General features: G+C 46.7%; 1 protein-coding gene across 1 annotated transcript in view; it reads left to right on the top strand.

The window, feature by feature from the left end:
• Nucleotides 1-10,100, top strand: part of LOC100624094 (spermatogenesis- and oogenesis-specific basic helix-loop-helix-containing protein 2) — a 106,626-nt gene extending 96,526 nt beyond the window's left edge. Inside the window, 5 exon segments of the mRNA XM_021065387.1 lie at nucleotides 3,097-3,244; nucleotides 3,407-3,498; nucleotides 4,142-4,263; nucleotides 7,532-7,788; nucleotides 9,197-10,100. Coding sequence (XP_020921046.1) covers nucleotides 3,097-3,244; nucleotides 3,407-3,498; nucleotides 4,142-4,263; nucleotides 7,532-7,788; nucleotides 9,197-9,217 — 640 coding nt within the window. The 3' untranslated portion in view covers nucleotides 9,218-10,100.

The raw sequence follows: 21,065 nt of genomic DNA, 5'->3' as shown, positions 1-21,065 counted from the left end.
AGAAGAAAAACAGGCAAAATACAGACTGGGAGAAAGTACCTGCAAAAGAAACATACTGACAAAATACTGGCATTAAGGATGCCTAAACAACTCCTAAAGTTCAACACTAATAAAGTGCAGTTAAAATGTAGGTAAAGTCCTTGAACAGACACCTCACAAAGGAAGATATACAAGTACCCAGTAAGCAGCAGAACAAGTGCTCAACATAACTTATCATAGAAATGCAAATTAAAGCATGAGACACCACCACATCCACCTCAGAAAGGCCAACGTCATGGAGTTCCTGTCGTGGCACAGTGGTTAACGAATCCAACTAGGAACCATGAGGTTGAGGGTTCGGTCCCTGCCCTTGCTCAGTGGGTTAAGGATCCAGTGTTGCCGTGAGCTGTGGTGTAGGTTGCAGACATGGCTCAGATCCCACGTTGCTGTGGCTCTGGCGTAGGCCAGTGGCTACAGCTCCGATTGAACCCCTAGCCTGGGAACCTCCAAATGCCGCAGGAGCGGCCCTAGAAACGGCGGGGAAAAAAAAAGAAAAAAGAAAGGCCAACGTCTTAACATTGAAACTGACAATATTAAATGTCATCAAACATTTGGAACAACAAGAATTCTCATAAGTCAGTGGTTGGAGTGTAAAATGATGCTATTTTGGGGAAAGTTCTGCCAGTTCCTTCTAAATTTTTTAAAACAAGCCATTACAATTATATTCCTAGGTATTTACCTCAGAGAAATAAACACATGCATTCACAAAAAGATATACACAAGGTCTAGCAGTTTTGTTCATAATGACCAAAAATTGGAAACAGCCAATCTGCTAATCAGTGAAAGAATGGATAAATACGCTGTGGATATTTATACTTCAGAATACTATTAATAAAAAAGGAACAAATAACTTACATAAGCCCCATGGATACATCTCAAAAACAGAATGCAGTTGGAAGACACCTTCCCTAAAAGGGCACATGTAAGATGTGATTCCTGTCAAGTTCAGGTGGGGCAAAAGCAGTGGGAGATGGAAAACTATCAGGAAGGTGGTTGCCTCTTACGGAGGATGAGATTGACCAAGACGGAAGATAAGAAACTTTCTGGGGTTGTGAGAATGTTGACAAATACACAACATGCTTTTGTGCATTTGTCAGAACTCAAAAAGTGGTACCCTTAGATTTGCACATTTGATTCTTTCTAACTTTCACCTAAAAATAAAATAATTTGAGCCATAACTAATGCTGTTATCTTTAGGGAGTTAATATACTGAAGTCAGCAACGCACTTTGAAATACTTCAGTGGATTGACAGTGTGGCTATAGGTTGATTCATATGTGACAAAGCAAGGACAGGGAATGCTTATTATAGACCCACGTCGTGTTCCCTGCACAAATTCTTAATTCTTTCAACTTTTAAGGTTTAAGAATTCTTTGGGTTTGTTTGTTTGTTTGTCTTTTTGTCTTTTTAGGGCTGCACCTGCGGCATATGGGGGTTCCCAGGGTAGGGGTCTAATTGGAACTGTTGCTGTCGGCCTACACCACAGCCACAGCAACATGGGATCAGAGCCACGTCTGCGACCTACACCACAGCTCACGGCAATGCCGGGTTCTTAACCCACTGAGCAAGGCGAGGGATCGAACCCGCGACCTCATGGTTCCTAGTCTGATTCATTTCCGCTGCACCCCAACGGGAACTCCAAGGTTTAAGAATTCTTAATGCTGTCAGTCTTCCTATATGTTTAAAGATTCTCCTAATGAAAGTTAGAAAAATGTTTAATAGGATTTGTCGTGAAATTAATATATGCCCCACAAAGATATTTGGAAAATGTAGAAAGTAAAAGGACAAAATAATACTTTCTATAGTCCAACCATGCAAAAATAGTGATTACTGGGCATTTTTACATTCAGTCTTTTTTTTTTTTTTGCCTTAGTTTCGTCTAAATACTTGTCATCATATTTTATATGTTGTCTTATAGTTGTATCCTGTAGAAATATCCTACTTTTTCCCAGTAAGCTTTATAACAGTTCATTTCCACTGCCAGGTAACATTCTGCTGAACTATTATGCTAGAGTTCAATTAAGCATCCACTTATTTTGTGTGTTTCGATTATTTTTCATATTTTACTGATAGACTGCTATCATGGCTATCATTTTACAGAAAGTTTGTGCTGTGTTTGAGATCCTCGTGAGTGAGAATACCATGGCAGAGGGTGTATGAAGTTTCAAAGCCCCTCATACACATGTCAAATTATTGACTCTTGCATCCCTTCTACAGAATGATCCCTGAGACGTTTCCACAGAACCCCCAGAGCATCTCAAAGTCCAATTAAAATACCACCCACTGATCTGGAATATTTGAGTTATTCTCTGGCTATATGTTAAAGTAGGTTTTTAAAGTCCATTTATTTTTGTCACTCTAAGGTTCAGAGGTCGAGTAACTTGCCGAAGGTCCCGTTAGTAATTGGCAGAGCCGCCCCTTGACTGTCAAGGCAGTGCTGGGTGAAAAGCAGGTATCTCACAGCGTTTATCAAGCGGACACGTGGATAAGGAAGGTCCTCGGGGCTTGGAGCAGTTTAGGCTTTCGTTCCCTGCGCATTTCCCTTCAGAACCGAGGGATACGAACCTGGATGGTGATGTTCTCATTTGCATATTGGTTTATTTGTTCTGTCTCATGCAAAGGAAGCGAGCTTCTGATTTTCCTCTGGCTCAGAATGTGGAGTCACAGGTAGAGCCCGTGTATCACAAGATGCTAATGGGTGTGTTGCTGGACGTGGTGCAGGTCACAGTGACAGGCGCATCCTGAGTCTCTAGGTGCATCACAGAAGGACTTCTGTAAACAGCGTCTGAGTCTCTCCCTGGCTGCGGGGCTGCTCCGGGTCTGGGTAACCTGCACACTTGCCGGGCCGGTGAGCCGGGCCACCGTCGGCAAGACCCTTGGCAGCAGCGTGATTGCCAGGAAGCTGTGATTCCAGGGCCTCGGCCTTCCTCTGAAATGGGGGCCGGGAAGGGAGGGGCAGTTCCTTTATGGTCAAACCCAGGAGGAAGGATTGTTTGTCCTCGTGCGCAAGGAAGAAAACAGACCAACTGCTCCTTATTTGTTATGATTCTTCGCTCAGAGAACGGATCAAGTATTGCTGTGAGCAGCTGCGCGCCCTGCTGCCCTACGTCAAGGGGAGAAAGAATGACGCGGCCTCGGTTCTCGAAGCGACGGTTGATTACGTGAAGTTCGTCCGCGAGAAGATCCCTCCCGCCGTCCTGAGCCAGGTAGTCAGCCGTCGGGCCCTTGAGCTTTATCCTCATAGACGGCGCTCGAATGCTACAGTTTTGTTTCTTTCCGGTTTTTACAGTTGAAAATATATGTTTGTATATGTGAAAAAACATCTCACACAATCTAAGTAGTGCGCTCTCTCTCTCTCTCTCTCTCAGATAACAGAAGCGCTTCAGAGCAATGGGAGGTTTTGTAAGAAACAGCAAATGCCCATCCAGCTGTCCATCCCAGGCACCATCAGGGCACAGAGGTATGACAAGGGCCCTTGTGAATCTGAAGTCAGCTTGTTATTTTCCTCTGATGCTAATGCTGAAAACGCGACTGGCGCTGAAATCACCCATTAATTTCATAAGAAGCAGTGACCTTTTCCCATTGCTGATGTGTATCATTTAATTGCAGTGATAAAATATGTAATAGTCTCAGGCCTGTGCTCCTTTGACCATTTGACTCTCTTCCTTCTTCTGGTGTTTCTGAGGATCTTAAAAAGGGGCTTTGCAAGGGCCTGTTGTGACTGTGGCCGCGCACCCAGGGCCCAGGCCGATGGACCTAGTATTCACTGAGGTCATGGGCCCTGGAGCGGTCCAGCCCCTGTCCGTTGGGAGCCCTTAAAGCAATTGCTATATAAAAGGTGATGTGTTAAATGAATGCTTCCTCATTCAAATTTATTAGAATGTGTTAAACCAAGAAAGACCCTAAAGGCAAAGTAAATCATTCGTCCACATTCTCAAGAACCATCATGAGTCCTGTTCTGCAGCTTGTTCTTATATATAATCCAGAGTGTAGGCTCTGTCTGTGCTTTTCAGAACTTGAATGACGGAAGAGCAGTTCAGCTCAGCAGTGTTCCTGTGGTCTTCCTTGAGAAATGCCTGAAGAATGTTTTCTGTCCTTTTAAGGGAAAGCAGCGTGTTGACAAGCACCTACTCACCTACGAGAGGCATCAGGTTCCTGGCTAATAAGTGCTTGAACGTGTACTCTGTCCCTGCCTCCGGGGGCTGCTCGGATGAAGCCGTGAGAGGTGAGCTCTGGCTGCCGCCACATGTGTGCGGCGGATGTGTGCCTGCGCCCGGGGCCTGTCCTGCTCACCCTGCCTCGCCGGCTCCTGTGCAGTCACTGCTCTAACCAGGGGAGGGAGACTAGATGGGAGATGGCACCTGGGTCCTCTGGGGCTGTCTACGGGAAGTACACAGCTGCCCACCTGCATTTAAATGGTGTGATCTCAGAAACGGGGCTCAAAATCGACTATCATTACCAGAAAACTCATCTTCCTGACAGATGATGGCACACGGGTGACGTTGTGTGTTACGTGAAAAGCATCTAGAGGGAAGGGACGTATTCATATTAATTCAGTACTAACAACGAACAGGCACATCTCAGAGATGTGAGTTCTGCTCCGGACCACTGCAGCAAGGCAAATAGCACAGTAAAGCAAGTCATACACATTTTTTGGTTTCCCAGTGAATGTAAAAGTTATGTTATACGTACCATAGCCCATTAAGTGTGCGGTAGCATTATGTCCAAAAAACCAATATACGTACTTTAATTAAAAAAAGACTTTACTGCTATAAAATGCCAACCATCGTGATTCCTGTGTCATCTGAAGCTGTCGAGGTACCCTGCGTGTTATGGGGACCTAGTAGAAACCATGGAACAAACACGATCTCTGGGGTTGGTGTCTAAAGTCAAAAGAGAAAGGGGCCCCAAGTAGGACATTACCTTCTTCCTTCAGGTCATCAAATCAGCCTCAGGGTGTTTATTAGTCAATTCAGACTTTTCCCCTGACTTAAGGGAGAGGGGAGGAGAATAGATAAAAAGTAGCCAGGAGCCATGGTTAATCTACTTAAAGTAGCTGTGGCTGAATGTCACAAAGAATGATTAAATCAGCCCAGATTAAATCAGAGATCAGGCCACAGGCACAAGCTTGTCAGTGTTACTTTTTTTTTTTTTTTTTTTTTTTTTTGGTCTTTTTGCCTTTTCTAGGGCTGCTCCCTTAGCACATGGAGTTCCCAGGCTAGAGTTCTAATCGGAGCTGTAGCCACCGCCCACGCCCACACCAACACAGGATCCAAGCTGTGTCTGCGACCCGCACCACAGCTCATGGCTATGCTGAATCCTTAACCCACTGAGCAAGGGCAGGGACCAAACCCCCAACCTCATGGTTCCTAGTCGGATTCGTTAACCACTGCGCCACAATGGGAACTCCTGTCAGGGTTACTTCTTTCTGCACGGTACTTAATTCCGCATTCTCACTATTGTATCCTACAGACTCTTGTCTGCGGGGTTGTGAGTTTAGGCCTTTTTGTGCCCAGGGTGTCTTGGTTTTGCATCACCCAGAGTGACTGGGTGACCCAGTGACTGCTGTTGTTGGGAAGAAACAAATACACGGGGGCCATAGTCTTAAGGCAGGTTCAGAGTAGAGAGGCTGAAGGTCATTGAGCCAAAACCCCCATTTTAATTTTATTTTTTTATATACATTTTTCCATTTGAAAAGCAGTATTTGTCTTGTGCTAAAACCCAATTAAAATAATAGCTGTCCTCATTTTTACTGTATTTCCTTCAAGTCTTTTTCTATACATAGTTTTCTGTGGTAATAATATAGCTGTAATCATATTGGACCTCTGATTTTTGCCTCAGGCTTTTTTATTGAACATTCTGTCCCATATACTTTAATTTTGTATTATGCCACCCTCATCACCATTTTAATGGTATTAGTAGTTTATCAAATGATTTAGAGAATAGGTTTTTTGGGGGGTTTCTTAGCTACATTTAGTGTTTCCAGTTTTGTGGGGAGAGTGATTCTATATATAATATGATAGGAAATATGTCGCCACGTATAGATTTTCCTCTGTTTTGGACTTTTCCTTGGGCTGGTTGCCTGGAAGTGTGTGATGAATGAGTTTGAGGCCGTGAGCACACATGTAGTTGGCAATGCATGTTGCCAAATGGTTTTTTGAAAGGGGATTGGAACAGTTGAAATCAGTTAATAAGTCTTTCAGATTTCACTTTCACCACCTCGGCCAGTACATTGCCAGTAAATCGAAGGCTGGAGAAGTTAAGTGGCCTCCTGTGGTCTCCTGGTTTCTGTGCTGAATCTGATCTGCACCCCAGGAGTGCTGATCTCGTTCAGCGTGTGGACGTCATTAAGCTGCCCTTACCCGCCCTTTCCCATAACTCTCTGTACACTTTTTTTTTTTTTTTTTTTTGCATTTTAGGGCTGCACTCATGGCACATGGAGGTTCCCAGGCTAGGGGTCCAATTGGAGCTGCAGCTGCCAGCCTACACCACAGCCACAGCGTCAGATCCAAGCCACGTCTGCGACCTACATCACAGCTCACCGCAACACCAGATCCCCGACCCACTGAGCAAGGCCAGAAATTGAACCTGCATCCTCCTGGATTCTAGTCAGATTCGTTTCTGCTGTGCCACAGTGGGAACTCCTCACTGTACAGTTTTGCTGAAATAATTTTTCACACATATTCCAGACACCTTTGTATTTTAAAGTAGATATAAAAATGTGTTACTTTGGGAGTTCCCGTCATGACTCAGAGGAAATTAATCTGACTAGCTTCTATGAGGATGCAGGTTGGATCCCTAGCCTTGCTCAGTGGGTTAAAGATCCGGCACTGCCGTGAGCTGTGGTGTAGGTTGCAGATGCGGCTCAGATCCCGAGTTGCTATGGCTGGAGTGTAGGCTGGCGGCTGCATCTCCGAATTGACCCCTACTCTGGGAACCTCCATATGCTGCAGTTTCAGCCTAAAAAGACCAAAAAAAAAAAAAAAAAAAAGAGTTATTTTACTTTAATTACCTTCAGAAGGAAGTAAATAGGTATTCACAGTTGAGATTACATTAACATTCTTTATATATTAAAATTTTTTTTCCGCCTTCTAGTTACTGTACAGAATATAGCTATATAACAATATAGCCCACTTTACTGATAGAAAATCAATGAGCAGACTTTATTTGTGGCTGAATGGAGTTCTTCCCAACATTCTTCCTTGTTTCATAGGGACAGTCACAGGCTTTATTACAATGAAGGCTACGCAAGGACCAAACAGATCTGATGCTTCTCTAAAATCTCTTTTAATGACATGTGAACACTGATTTGTAGGGTGTGGATGGCACTAAATGTCACCACCAGAAAGTTCACCTCGTGTTTCATCAGCATTTGAGTGTAGCAGTAGCGTAGGTTTGCACTGTGAGGAAATGGAATAGAAGGCAATTTATTTTAGACACAAAGTTTTCAGTTCGCGGATACTGACGGACATTTGCTTTCTTTGTTCCTGAAGGTCAGTCTGGCTCCACGTCAGAGGGTGCTCTGGGTGACGGGTGCAAGGCTCGAGTTCCCAGCACGGCGCTTGCTCTCAATTCCTTCCATGCTGTCACATATTATTCTAAAGTCATCCCTTCCTATGATGCCGCTGCCGTGGCAAATCAGAACACTCCTGTTCATTTTCCAACAGCTGTGCCCAAAGTCTCCAAGTTCCTTCCTCAGCACTGCAATTCTGTGTTGGGCCAGACATGCACAGCACATCCCAACTGCCTGGTAAGTCTTCTGGGCTCTGTGGGTCAGATCAGGCTCTTCCATCCCAGCCGGCTGGGGTCCCTGGCCTGCCCTTTGTGGTTGGTCCTCTGGTTCGAAATCTCTTGGACTGGGACCAGGGGAGTCAGCCCAGGCTCGCGTTCCCAGTGCTGCAGGACTGCTCTTGAGATGTCCAGAGATGGGGTCTGGGTGTGGCTCTGCTGCTATGGCCGGAAGTGACCCAGTGGAACTTAATCTCCCCCGGACTCCCCCCAGGCGGCCCTTCCATGTCCAAGCTGCCACATCCCATCCCAGCAGCCTCCCCCTGCCCTGGCCCCGTGGCCGGCTGCGGCTCTGTCTCTTAGGCTGGCAGCCGTCCCTTGCACTGTATGAAACCCTGTTCTTCCAGCACCAAACAGGCTGCTTTCAGATCCCAGATGTCCTCCTACGAGATATTTACTGAGCACCTGTGTTCTAGCTTTGTGCTGATCACTTAGGATGCGGTATCTAAAGGTAGACCTTGCTCCCTGCCCTCATGAAGCCGAGTCTCCCAGGAAGCAGGCAGGTGTGACATGCCCTGGGGCGCCTAAGACGAGTACCCCAGAGTGTAGAGGGTAATGCAGATGTATTAGGGCGAGATTGGGGCCTGCTTACACTGGAAGAAGTGCATCTAAGCTGAGATGTGAAGGAAAGAGTTAGCCCAGAAGAGTGGTTAGAAGTTGGGAGGTGAGGCGGGAAAGGCCTTCCAGGCAGAAGGCTCGGCGTATGTAGACATCACAGTCTTCATTTTGGGGAAGACCTGCCCAGTTCCGGAGGGAGACTCACAGCAGCTCGGCCTGCTCAGATGGAAGAAGCAGGCAGCTTCTTTGTGATCACCGGTGCTTTGCATGTTACTAACAGTTAAGGTGTTTTGAGCCCTCAGTAAATAACGGGCTCGACACCCTGTGTACTCGATGTGGTGAATCGAATGACCTCGACACAGTCCTTTGAGGTCGGTACTCTTACTTCTACGTGGCCTCTGTGAAATGAGAATGATAGTGACTTTCCCAAAAAAACGCTGATGAGAAAAATATTCTAAAAAGAATTAGAAGGAAATTTTAAAACATGACATGTCTACAGATATAATGCTGTTGCTGGAAATCATGGGTATAGCAGCAACAGGAAGCCAGGTGACAAGGGGCGGGGAGGGGGGAGATTGTAGCATTTGTGTGTGTGTGTGTGTGTGTGTGTGACCTGCACGTACTGTATATGGTTTTTGTTGGAGAATTGTTACTTTTAATAGCCATAAATCACACCTACTTTAAAACCTGTAGGTGTATTCACCTAAAGATTTCACATGATTTACAAATCATGTCCTATTGCTTTAGGACAGAGAAAATGTTAAGAACGGACCAGGATTATTCGATTCATGCTTTTTTTTTCACCTTTGCAGCAACACTTTTGGGCGTATTAATAGCACGTTTGAAATTCACCCTCTAGACCCCCTGGTGGGTGCCGTTTGACAATACAGGAGGAATGGAACAAAGGATGATCTTGAAAGCTACACCCAGAGACCTACTATCAAAAGAGTTCGCATTGTGTGACTTCTGATAAATGTGCTAAAAGCCTCTGCAGATAGAAAGACAGGCAGCGAAAGCGCAGGCCTCGGCGTTCGCTCATCCTCACACGTATATACACACACACGTGCATTTCCCGCAGCCAGGGCGCCAAAAGGACAAATGGCCTAGGTGACCTAGACACTTGTTCTTAAAAAGTATTCCACAGATTATGCAAAAAGTCCCCTCTAAGGAAGATTGGCACGGGCTTGATAAAGTGCATCGATGCGCTGGCATCACTGAGTACAGGTATTGCAACTTGATTCTGGCATTTAGTATCACTGTGAATTATTGCCGCTTACGTCTAGGTAATATCTTTTCTAGATTTGACATTTTAGAGAGCTCCCTTCATTATGCACCATTCAAACTAAAAAAGCTTAGTTTGAAAGAGGTGTTGACATCCTCACTTGACTACAATGAATAAATTGATGTGTTGGTTTTTGTATTTCACCATCCCTTGAGTGAAATAATAACTAATAGGTCTTTCTTTCTGGATCTTTAATAGCTAATAGATCTTTCTTTCTGGATCTTTAGTTACAGATTAGCAGGTCCTTTTTTGTTTTTTGTCTCCTTATAATCTCCCTATAGATATTAGAAAAGATGAAGATAAAGGGAGGAAAATATTTGTTTTATATTTCACTGAAATGTTCTTATGTATAAGTTTATTGTTAAAAAAAACAATTTTGACTCTGAAAATGTTAACCCATTTTTGTTCTGCTTAATAAATATGTGTTCCCTCTTTTAGTAGTGTCATGCAGGGAGTTTAATTTTACCTGATTGAAAAGTTTCAAAATTACTTTGGGCATAGCCTGATTTTCATGTCAAATTGTGTAATTTTTCTCTGAGGATGCCATGATGATGGAATTTGTAGATTCTGACAAACTCTTTCAAGGAACTGGAAGTTTCCGAGTAAGATGCTATGCTCATTATAAATGTGCCTTTGACCCTTGCCTTTGGTAGGAGAAACTGCGTTGACATTTGTTGGAGAACCTGTTGAGGTGTTTTCTGTGTTCACAGTTGGCCTTGATTTCTCCCGGGACTTTTTCTTTGCATCAGCATTTCCCTAAACCCACACGTGGACCACGAGAGACAGCCTGTGGGAATTCAGCCTGGAGAGGTGACCCAGGGGTCCTTTCTGCTCACTCTTAGCATCCCCTTTGTGCTTTCAACATGAAGAGGAGGCTGCCGGATCCATCTTTTTTCCACCGCTGGTTCCCATGATCCTGAACTTCATGCAAGTGTCCAGATTCTTTTCTTTCTTTTTTTTTCTTTTTAGGGCCACTCCTGCAGCATATGGAAGTTCCCAGGCTATGGGTCGAATCAGAGCTGCAGCTGCCGGCCTACACCACAGCCACAGCAACACCGGATCTGAGCGACATCTGCAACCTATGCCGCTGCCAGGTTCTTACCCCACCGAGTGAGACCAGGGATCAAACTTGCATCCTTACGGACACTATTTTGGGTTCTTAATCTGCTGAGCCACAGTGGGAACTCCCAAATTCATTTCTAATACTAGAATTTAGTTTTTAATAAACTATACTCTTCCAAGTCAGTTTAGCTCTCAGCCAGGAAGGAAAGGTTAGTTGGGCCTCAGCCCATAGAAGAGAACAGGATTTTTCCTTCAAAAAGCAGGTTGGCTGGTCACGAGACAGTTGCAGTTGTTTTCACAATGAAAAGGGTGTAAAGAGATTGTCTAGGAAAGGTGGCAGCTTGCAGGTTTCACAGTGGTGGTGATCCCAGTCCCTGTCCCTGTCCAAGCAGGGACTGGGGGCAGAAACAATTATTTATGGAGCCCTTTCCACGGCCTAAGCAAATGACTCATTGTCCCACCCTCAGTGTCAGCCGTCTTGCTGGCTGGCTGGCTGGATGTGCAGGTGTTTGGATGGGTACCTGGGGGAATGGGGGACCAAGAAGTAAGCATCTGAACATGGGTGATGCCTGTGAGAAAGGAAAGGGGAAGACGTGCTCCAGCACTTAGGGACCCACTGGAAGTCAAGAGAGAAGGAAGAGAGAGATACTGGATACTTGGCTATCCGTGACTATTGTTTTTTGTTTTTTAAGGACCACACCCAAGGCGTATGGAAGGCCCCAGGCTAGGGGTCGAATGGGAGCTACAGTTGCCAGCCTACACCACAGCTCACAGTAACGCCAGGTCCTTAACTCACTGAGCAAGGCCGGGGATCATACCCGCATCCTCGTGATCATCAGGGTCATTACCACTGAGCCACAGCAGGAACTCCCTATTGTTACAGTTTTTAGTGATAGTGTCACTCTCTTTACACCTGTTTCCTGTCCCTCACATGCTTTTCTCATACAGGAGTTGGATGGTCTGCCAGCATGGCAGAAATGACAGTAATTGGTTATGTGTATAATCAAACTGTTGTGTGTTCAGTGAAAAACAGGCAAATGTTAAAAAACTCAAGAACCATTTAGTTATTTCTTAATTCATTCAGTAAGTATTTGATAGTGAGGCACTGTCCTGAATGCCAGGAAAACAGCTCTGTGTAAAGCACCATCTTTTTTTTCCTTTCTCTGTCTGAGAGCTTAGCAGCTACAGGGAGAGACAGGTAGGATGGAACTGCGGTGGGCTTTGGTGAGTGCCATGAAGGGGGCGGATGTGAAGGCCCGCCTGGCACTCAGAAGTGTCCCGCACACCCCTCTGGGGGTGCATGGGAGACTCTGGTTGTGACATCTGCTGCCCTCCCTCAACTCTAAACCTGGTGACGACAGTAGTTGCCTCCAGGTTGTTGGGAAGGTTAAATGAGACACGTAAAGGCTCTTAGAACAGTGCCTGGCACGTAGTAAGCATTTAATACGTGGTATTATCGTTATCAGCATCACCACCACAATTACAACAGCGATTAAACTGAGAGTTTAAGGACTAGTAGGCATAAAGGAAGCCAAGAGGTGGAGATTTGGGGACTGGTTAGGGGATGAGTTTTCAGGCAGAGAGACGGCATTTGCAAAGGAAACAAGGAAAGCACAGCAGAAGCCCTCTGGAGGAGGGAAGGTGGTGCCACGTGGTTGTGCACAGAGTCCCGGTGTGGGGGGAGGGAGAGAGGCAGGAGCACCGAGCGGCAGGCGGGCACACGATATGATGTCGCCCTGTTTGAACTTTAAAAGGTACCTCACCGCTGTCATGGTGTTGATGTAATCAGATTTGCATTGTAGGGTGACCGCTCTGGTTTCTGTGAATTAAAGGCAGAATGAATTGAAGGGGGCTAAACCCAGCTTCAGAGAAGGCGTGGTCATTCCAGTGATTCAGACAAGAGGTGGCCTGAAACAGGTTCTTGGCCGTGGTGATGCAGAGAAAACTTGGTCGCGTGCAGGGGGGAGACATTAGTAAGAGTTGGTAGCCGATCCCACATAGAGGTTGTGAAGGGCCGAGTAGTAAGGATCACACCCAGGTTTTTCTGGCTCCGGTGACCGGACCGATCCTACTGCTGCTCCCCAGGGAGCACAAGAGCATTTGGAAGGATGGTGCTGCGTGATGATGGTGTCGTCGGGTATTTGTCGGGTATGCTAGTCGCGAAGATCGCCAGGACACGCCTCGGTGCAGCACAGGTGAGGGAACTGGACGAGGCAGTGGGGTGCGTTTGGGGAGTCTTTGGCCTGGGGTGGGGGAACGTTCAAGTGGAGGGTTCAGTTATTAAAATGGGATTGGGGAAGCCCCGCTGGGGCGCAGTGGCATGGGCGGCATTTGGGGAGTGCTAGGACACAGGTTTGATCCCCCACCCAGCGCAGTGTTTAAGGATCCGGCTGTGGCTTAGGTCATGACAACGGCTCGGATCTGATCCCTGGCCTGGAAACTCTACATGCTTCAGGGTGACTCCCCCCAAAAAAAGAAAAGAAAAAGGGATTGGCCTGCATGACCCACCCCTGAATGACCTGCAATTCTATTATGGTTCATCGTAAGAAGTCCCTTGGTCAGGCCCCTAGTGTCACGTGACACTGGAAGTTACCAGAGATTTGAGATCTGTGGGTAGGGCCCTCTAAGGCAGCGGCCACACTTGCCAGTGGCAGCTGTGTTTGGTTACTGTTGTTATTTGTTTGTGTGTTTTTTCTTTCTCTTTTTAGGGGCGCACCTACAGCATATGGAAGTTCCCAGGCCAGGGGTCAAATTGGAGCTGCACCTGCAGGCCTGCACCACAGCCATGGCAATGCCAGATCCGAGCTCCATCTTCGACCCAACCGCAGCTTGTGGCAACGCCGGATCCTTAACCCACGGAGTGAGGCCGGGGCTCACCTACATCCTCGTGGACACTTTGTCAGGTTCTCAACCCACTGAGCCACAGTGGGAACTGCTGCCTTTTTTCCTTCAAGTCTTATTGAGATGTAATTGATACGCAGAACTGTATCCGTTTAAGGTGGGCAGCGTGGTGACTTTGCTTTCCGACGTGGTGAAGTGATGACCCTGATACGTTTAGGGAGCATCCATCATCTCACAGAGATACAAAAATCAAGGAAAAGAGAACAATGTTTTTATGTGTGATGACAAGTCTTGGGATCTACTCTCTTAACGTTCACATATAACGTACGGCAGTGTTAATTTTGTGACTCAGGCTGTACGTTATATCTCTAGTACTTAGTTATCTTGTAACCGGAAGTTTTACCTTTTTAAACCACCTTCAACCCATTCCCCCTCCCCCAATGCCTGTGAGAAAGTAAATGTCCCTGACTTTCTAATTTCTGAAAAATTCAAAACATAGGCAATACTGGCTCTCTTTCTGCTGCAGCAAAAGAGCAACCCACGGCTCAGGTAAGCAGTACCGAGTTCTTTATGTGTGTCCCCCTGGTGACGGCCCACCCAGCTTGCCTCCTCCATTGAAATGACTTGCCTGGTCCCCTTAGGTGTTCCAGTTTGTCCACTAGGCACGAGTCACTTGCGGATGGAAAGTGGCAATGTGTTGAAATGCAGATTCCCAGGCCGTGCCCCTCAGGGTCATATTGGAAGGCTTGGTGGGAGCCGGTACCCAGGAATCCACATTTTAACAAACACTGCCCGAGGCATTGCAGGCATCTGATTATCCTCCTTAAAAAACACCCAGCACATAAATAGATGCAGATGCCCAGAGGGAACACAAAGACAGAATAGACGCAAACTCAAACCGTATGTCACTGACCTGAAGCGCTTGTAGATTTAGGGGCCTTCAGGGCTCCTATCTCAGAGGTTCTGACTTTATAATTCTAGAACAGGGCCCTGCAGCCTGCAGAGAATGATTCTGATGTGCAGCCAGGTTGGGAGCTGCCGTTAGACATGTAACGTGCTCATCCATCACTAGTATTTTGAGAGTGATTAGCCAGGAGCTGATGCAGGAGGAGCGCAGCCGCAGGCGAGGATCACTGCTGCCCCACGGGCCGCCCGCCCACCCGCCCGCCGGCTGAGAAGGGTTTGGCCAAGGAGGTGAATTTCAGAAACTACTTTGGTAAGCAAGAGGATTAGCTGAAAACATTCCTAGGCCCAACCAGAGCAGGGCTGTGGGGAAACTGAGAAGTAGGACAGGACCCAGGGAGTTTCCAGAAGGAATAGCTCAGAAGAGTGAAGTCAGGGGTGGGGGGGGGGCTGCTTGACTCACTTTTGTTTCTGTGGGTGGCAGTAAAAACTGCCTGTATGGCAAGAGACGCTTTCTCACACTTAGCAAATTTTCCTGTTTGTTAAATTACAGGGATTGTTAAAAGCCAGAAGCCACTTTTGCAATATAACAACCAACAGAAAACATGTCATTTCTCTGAGTCCTTGTCATCAACAAAATCTTAAGACCAAACCTGAGCCTCTGAGCCATTTTCTCTCCAACTTTCTGGCACTCGGTTGGTTTTCCCTTTCTGCCTGCCTGTCTCCGTCTCCCTGTTACATGGAATGAGGAAGCAGGAAGCCAGGGAATCTCCTGGGTTAATAGGATATCAAGGGCTGCTTTCATCACCATGGAAACATGACACCCCTAGGGAAGACAGAGAAAGCTCTCATCTCTCTGTTTTTCAAGGTGGATTTTAACATCCCAGAATAACATCCTTTCTGAAAACAACAACAAAATAGGAAGATACGCGTACATAAACAATTACGTTACACAGTGTGTTGTATGCTGCTCAATTTTACTCAACAGACTCTAGAAAAAAAATATTTTTCATTTTTGCTCAAAGCAAGAATTTCTAGACGTCAGATTGTAAACTAGATAGGCTTGAGTGGTGCAGGAAAATGGACTTCTAAAGTGCACAGATGAACTTGTTCTGAGAAGGGGCCTGCTCACCATCTGTCCCAAGAAGTTCTTGCAGACAGGTGTTCCTGCCCGCTTCTTTCTTTCCCAGGTAAGCGAAGTGAGGGTGTTGGGAGTGGTGTGTTTTCTAAAACACTGCCCTCTTCCTGCTGCATCCTGTTTCAGGCTATTTTCTGATGTTCTTCAAAATAATGGCCAGCTTTTTTTCCAAATAATTCTGTGGCTTAGGATTTATGAGACTCCATGCAATTTAATTTTTATCCATGCCACTTTTAAACCCCCAATAGCAGGTCTCAACTTTTCCAGCCCTGTGAAAACTCACAGGTGGTTTTCCCCATAGACCTGGAGTTAATCCCAGTGTTGGAACTGGAAACTGTTGGGAAGTAGAAAATCTCTCCCATAGCCATGTGTATCTCAAAACTTGAACATTAGCTGGATTATATGCTAAGGCAAATAAAATTTCATTTTAGATGTTGTTAATTTGCGAGGAAAGAGAACCATGACCAGACCGCAGAAACTGGCACCGTGTTGCCGAGTTGAGCGTTCCCCACCTTGACAACGTAAACCCGCTCCTACTTGGTATGTGGACTTTTGGCCATGTGTACGTTAGGATAGGGGCAAAGAAACAAAGTTTATTCACTGATTTTTTTCCCCCTACTGCTTTGGACTAATACTAGTTGTCTCGCGTTGTGTTATTCTACTATTCCTGCATCTGTTGTTTCTAAAGCAATAAGTTAGTGGGAAAACCCATAGGATTCATTTCCCTGCAGGATTACTTGTTATCTTTAATATTCTTAGATTTTGTTTATTATGATAAAAGAGAAGACCAACGTGGTGAAGCATTGATTTTTTCTCCTACTGGAGCACTGTTACTGAACTACCCTTTATGCCATGTAGCTGGTAAAATAATAATTTAAAATATCTTGTTAAAGGAGACATTTCAGGAGTTCCCGTTGTGGCGCAGAGGGAACGAATCCGACTAGGAACCATGGGGTTGCGGGTTCGATCCCTGGCCTTTCTCAGTGGGTTGAGGATCCAGGCATGCTGTGAGCTGTGGTGTAGGTCATGGACTCGGCTCAGATCTGGCATTGCTGTGGCTCTGGCGTAGGCTGGCAGCAACAGCTCCTATTAGACCCCTAGCCTGGGAACCTCCATATGCCGCAGGTGCGGCCCTAAAAGACAAAAGACGAAAAAAAAAAAAAAAAGGAAACACTTCAGACTGCTAGGGTATGTTGTTTGTTTCAGTTTTGTTTGTTTCTTTCCAGTGTAACAAGAAGTTAAACTCTTTTATAGGGTTCGTGAGTCAGGACATGGACAAAATCCTCTAAGCCTTTGATGGAAGTTAAGGGAAAGAGAAAGAGGTGAGATAGCAATTAAATAATTGTATTTTCTTTAGAAGCAAAAACATAGAGTTTTGAAAAATTCAAATATGAACATATTGTCTTGGCAGAAAAAGACTTTTTCAAGGGTTAATTCTAATCTTTGGCAACCGAGAAACTAACTCCGGGTCTAGTCTGAGCTCCACACATCCTCTGCTTTCCCGAGACACGTGAGAAGAATTGTATATGAGAAGGGAATGCCTTCCTTGACCATCAGTGCCCTCGCCCTGTGAAGCAAGGGCTGAGTTTCAATATAAATATTATTGCTGGCCAGGTCCCTTGAAAAAAAACCCTCGCCCCAGAATCTGCCTGGCAGAGAATGTGTTTATTCTTGGTCTTGCTATCAGTTCTCCCTAAAATGGAAAATCTACAACAAAGGATGCAGTAAAATGCTGCTCTCGGGGCAGGGCCGTGTCAGCCCGGGAGGCAGTTCCAGGGAGATCATGTTAAGAGATTTGCACTTATACCTTTGGCCCTGGTCCAGCCAAGGCTGGGAAAAAGACGCCCACTCCTCCAGCCCTGCAGCCAGCGATGTAAATTCCCTCGACAAAGAGCCACGTCTTCTGGCCGGGTTTCAGTGGGGTGGCTGTGAGGTGCTTGTATAAATGGTTTGCTTATTGAGGCCCAAAGTGGTTTGCGAAAACTGCGACAGAGAAATGGAGTTAAAATGTCTCAGCTACTAGGATTAGCTTTGTGTCATTTGGGTCTTTTCTTCAAATGCTAATGAAAGTTCAAGAATACTAATCAGATCCCACTGGCCAAGCCAAGCCCGTCACAGCAGGCTTCCAGCTGAAAAATATTTTTCACTGTCTACACATGGGTATTCTGCTACCACCTACACAAAGGCAGGGCGAAGCCCCCGGCGACTGTGTCCTCGCAGGCTATTCACTCTTAGGTTCCCCAAGCCTTTACCTCCTCCTCTCCTCCTCCTCAGAGCCTGGAGGCTCCACTCACCCTTCAGCTCTGGGCACTGCGAACCTTACACGTGGGCCCTCTGCCCCCGGGAGATGCAGCCTCAGTGTCTGGGAAAGAGCATGAGGTTAGAGGCCAGAAGCTTCCATCTTAGTTCCGACGCTTATCAGCCGAATATGCTTATTATTATTCCCCCCTTACACCTGCTTCCTCTGCCGTAAAACGGAGGTCACCTTATTCATTTACTTCTTGCGGTTCTGAGGATTGAAGATCGGGTTTATAAGAGCCCTGGCCCGCAGTAGACCCTCCCCGTAAGGTACCTGCAATGAGCGTGCTGCCCCCTCTCCTGCAGCCTCTGCTGACCGCGACACTGTCTACCCGCCCCCCCCCCAGGCGGGGGTGGCATCATGCCTGGCCCGCTTTCCGGTTGTGTCGGATGCTGAAGAGTGAGGGTGCCGGGGCTCGCTAGCCCCTGACGTGAGTGGTGGAGCCGACTCTCCACCCCACAGTGCAGAGCGCCTGCCTTGAGCTTCCTCTTGCCACCCGCGTCGGTGGAAGCATTTCTGGCGCAGGGAGGGAGGAAAAGTGTGGCTTCTCCATGTGCTGCCGGGGTTGCCAAGGAGCCCACTCCCAGGTTGGTGACTCTGCCCTCACACCCCAGGCACAGGGGCTCGTCCGAGTGAGACAGCGTAGATGTGAACCCCGTCCCCAGTGCTTCTGGGCTTTACTCAGCGCTCTTGAGAAATCAGTTTCTCTGGGCCTCATTGTTCTCATTTGCAGAGCTAATATCCAACTTGCAAGTTCGTTCTGAGGATTTGAGAGAACGCACACGATGTGTCATGAAGGATAGCACCTTTCCTATGGCGGGAGCCCAGTGAACACACTGTTCACCGTCCTTGCTCCCGCCCTTCTGCACGAGCTTTGCTCCATCCCCGCTTTGCTAAAAGCAGGCAGCATCCACCCATCACCACCCCCACAACCTTCGCTTTCCTGCCTCTCTTGCCAAGATGCCATCAACAAACATTCATCATGGGCATATTTTGGAAGATATTTTAATTTGTAATATTACAGTGATATGGGTTTATACAATTTAAACAAAACAAAATTGTATAAAGTAAAACTCTCTCTCCCTTCCCTTGAAATCTTGCTCTTTGGAGGTAACCACTCTTAACAAATGGGTGAGTTTCTTTCTGGGTTTATGCAGGCAAAAACAGCAGCCCTGCACACGGAGAGACATTTAAACTTCCTACAGCTTTGGGATCATAGTCTACTGTTCTGCACGTATTCCCCCCCACACACACACACACTTAATTCATGTATGGACACTTTCCACATCAGGATGTCAAGACCTCATCCTTCTGTAATAGCTGACATTGTATTTTATTTTTTAAGACTACCTCAAAATACATTTAAGTAATTTCCCAATGACATAGGTTTAGGGATTTTTTTCCATTTTTTATTTTTATAAACAACACTACAGTAAATACCACTTGTACCTTTGAAGAGTCGTGAAAATATATCTGCGTGATACATTCAGCCGACAAGATTATTGGCTACCCTCAATGTAACAGGCACTGTTCTAGCAAACTCCCTAAGTTCAAGGAGCTTAGGTTTAAGGGGGGAGTACATAAAATAACTAAAAATTCTGTATCAGCTGGCCGTGAGCCGTGATAAATCCCCGAAGGGAGGAAGGAAGCAGAAACGGGGTGGTGCTGGGAAGCTATTTTAGACACGGAGGTCTGGAGAGGTTCTCTGGGAAGTGGGAACTTGGAAGAAGATTGACCAAAATGAGAGCAGGCTGTTCCGTGACCTGGGCAGAGAGTGTTCCAGGTAAGAGGCAAGGACTCGCAAAGGCTGTAGGTGGGAATGAGCTCGGCGTGTGTGAAGAGCGGCCAGGCGGCCACTGGGCTTGGTGTGGGGTGGGGGGAGGATGGGGAGCAGCGGAGGCCACCGTTAGGACTTAGGTTCTTCCTGATGAAGGGAGAGGAATCTCAGACCCAACATGCATTTTGAAAGGGCAGAGCAGAGACTGGGGACAGGAGCAGAAGTAGATCCGTCAGAACGCCCTGTAAGCAATCTAGGCAATGGATGATGGTGCCTTATTTGGGTTGGTGAAAGGAGCTATTGAAAATCATGGTTTTGGAGGCCTGGTGAGGATACAAGCCTCATTGGAGGGTCCATGAGAAAATGGGAGAAGATGGAGAGACAGCGAGGACATCAGCTCTTGCCGGGGTTTTGCAATGAAGGGGGTGTCGAGGCATGGAGCGGTTGCTGGGGATATGCGGAGTTAGGAGAGGGAGGTTTATGATAGGGGAGAGTCCTGTGAAGGAGGAGAGACGTACACTGCAAAGAAACAGGGGGTGCTCGCTGGAGCAGCTGTTCCTGGAAGCCAGCGGGTTGTCAGATGAGAGCGTGCAGCCCCGTGGGAGATGCCCCATGTGAGAGTGGGAGTTATGGGAGGCTGGAGAAAGAGGAGGAAGTTTAAGGTGATTTTCTAGGCGCACAGGAGAGGAAGAAGCCCTGGCAGTGTGGGCTTGCTGGGCACGCGAGAGCTCCCTTGGAGAACATGGTCATGAATCTAAAGTGAGACCAGCCAGCATGTGCGTGTGTGTTTTTCTCCAGTCAGATTCAGCTGCCTGGATGCCAGTTCGAGGTGGCAGAGAGTTCATTGGAGTTGCCCTGAGCACTTTCGACATGGAAGGTCGGGGCTGAAGCGTCCAGGGAATGTGCAAGGGAGTCGTTCTAACAAAGAATCAGAGAATCTTGGCTAGAAGGAGGGCAGGGAGGGCACAGTCCGGGGGATCCGTAGATCGAGGTCTTGGTCCTGTGGTTAGGAAATTGTTGGCATTAAAGCACCAGGTAGAGCAGAGAGACAGGACAAAGGTGGGGGTAAGAGCAGATGTAGGGCTAGAGAGGGGCGACTCGGGATGGTGGGCATGGAGAGTGCTGTTACTGGTGTCATGACAAGAATGCTTTCTCATTTGTGGAAAAGTAACCTGTGATTATGCAAGGCCATTGATGAAGGACACATACATCAGTAACCACACCAAGGCCTTTATCCAGCCTCCTCAGCCACTGAGAATCCCATACGTTGGAACTTCCCAGAAAACAAATACATTGGCATACATTGTATCTGAATTGTTTCCGTAAGATTCTTTCCAATGGCCAGATAAGGGAGTAGCTTCAGTCATGTTGCTAAGGGA

This window comes from Sus scrofa, chromosome 11 (assembly GCF_000003025.6).
Source record: "Sus scrofa isolate TJ Tabasco breed Duroc chromosome 11, Sscrofa11.1, whole genome shotgun sequence".
Taxonomy (NCBI): domain Eukaryota; kingdom Metazoa; phylum Chordata; class Mammalia; order Artiodactyla; family Suidae; genus Sus; species Sus scrofa.
The sequence above is the reverse complement of the archived record's forward strand: the minus strand, read 5'-3'. Positions and strand labels throughout refer to the sequence as shown.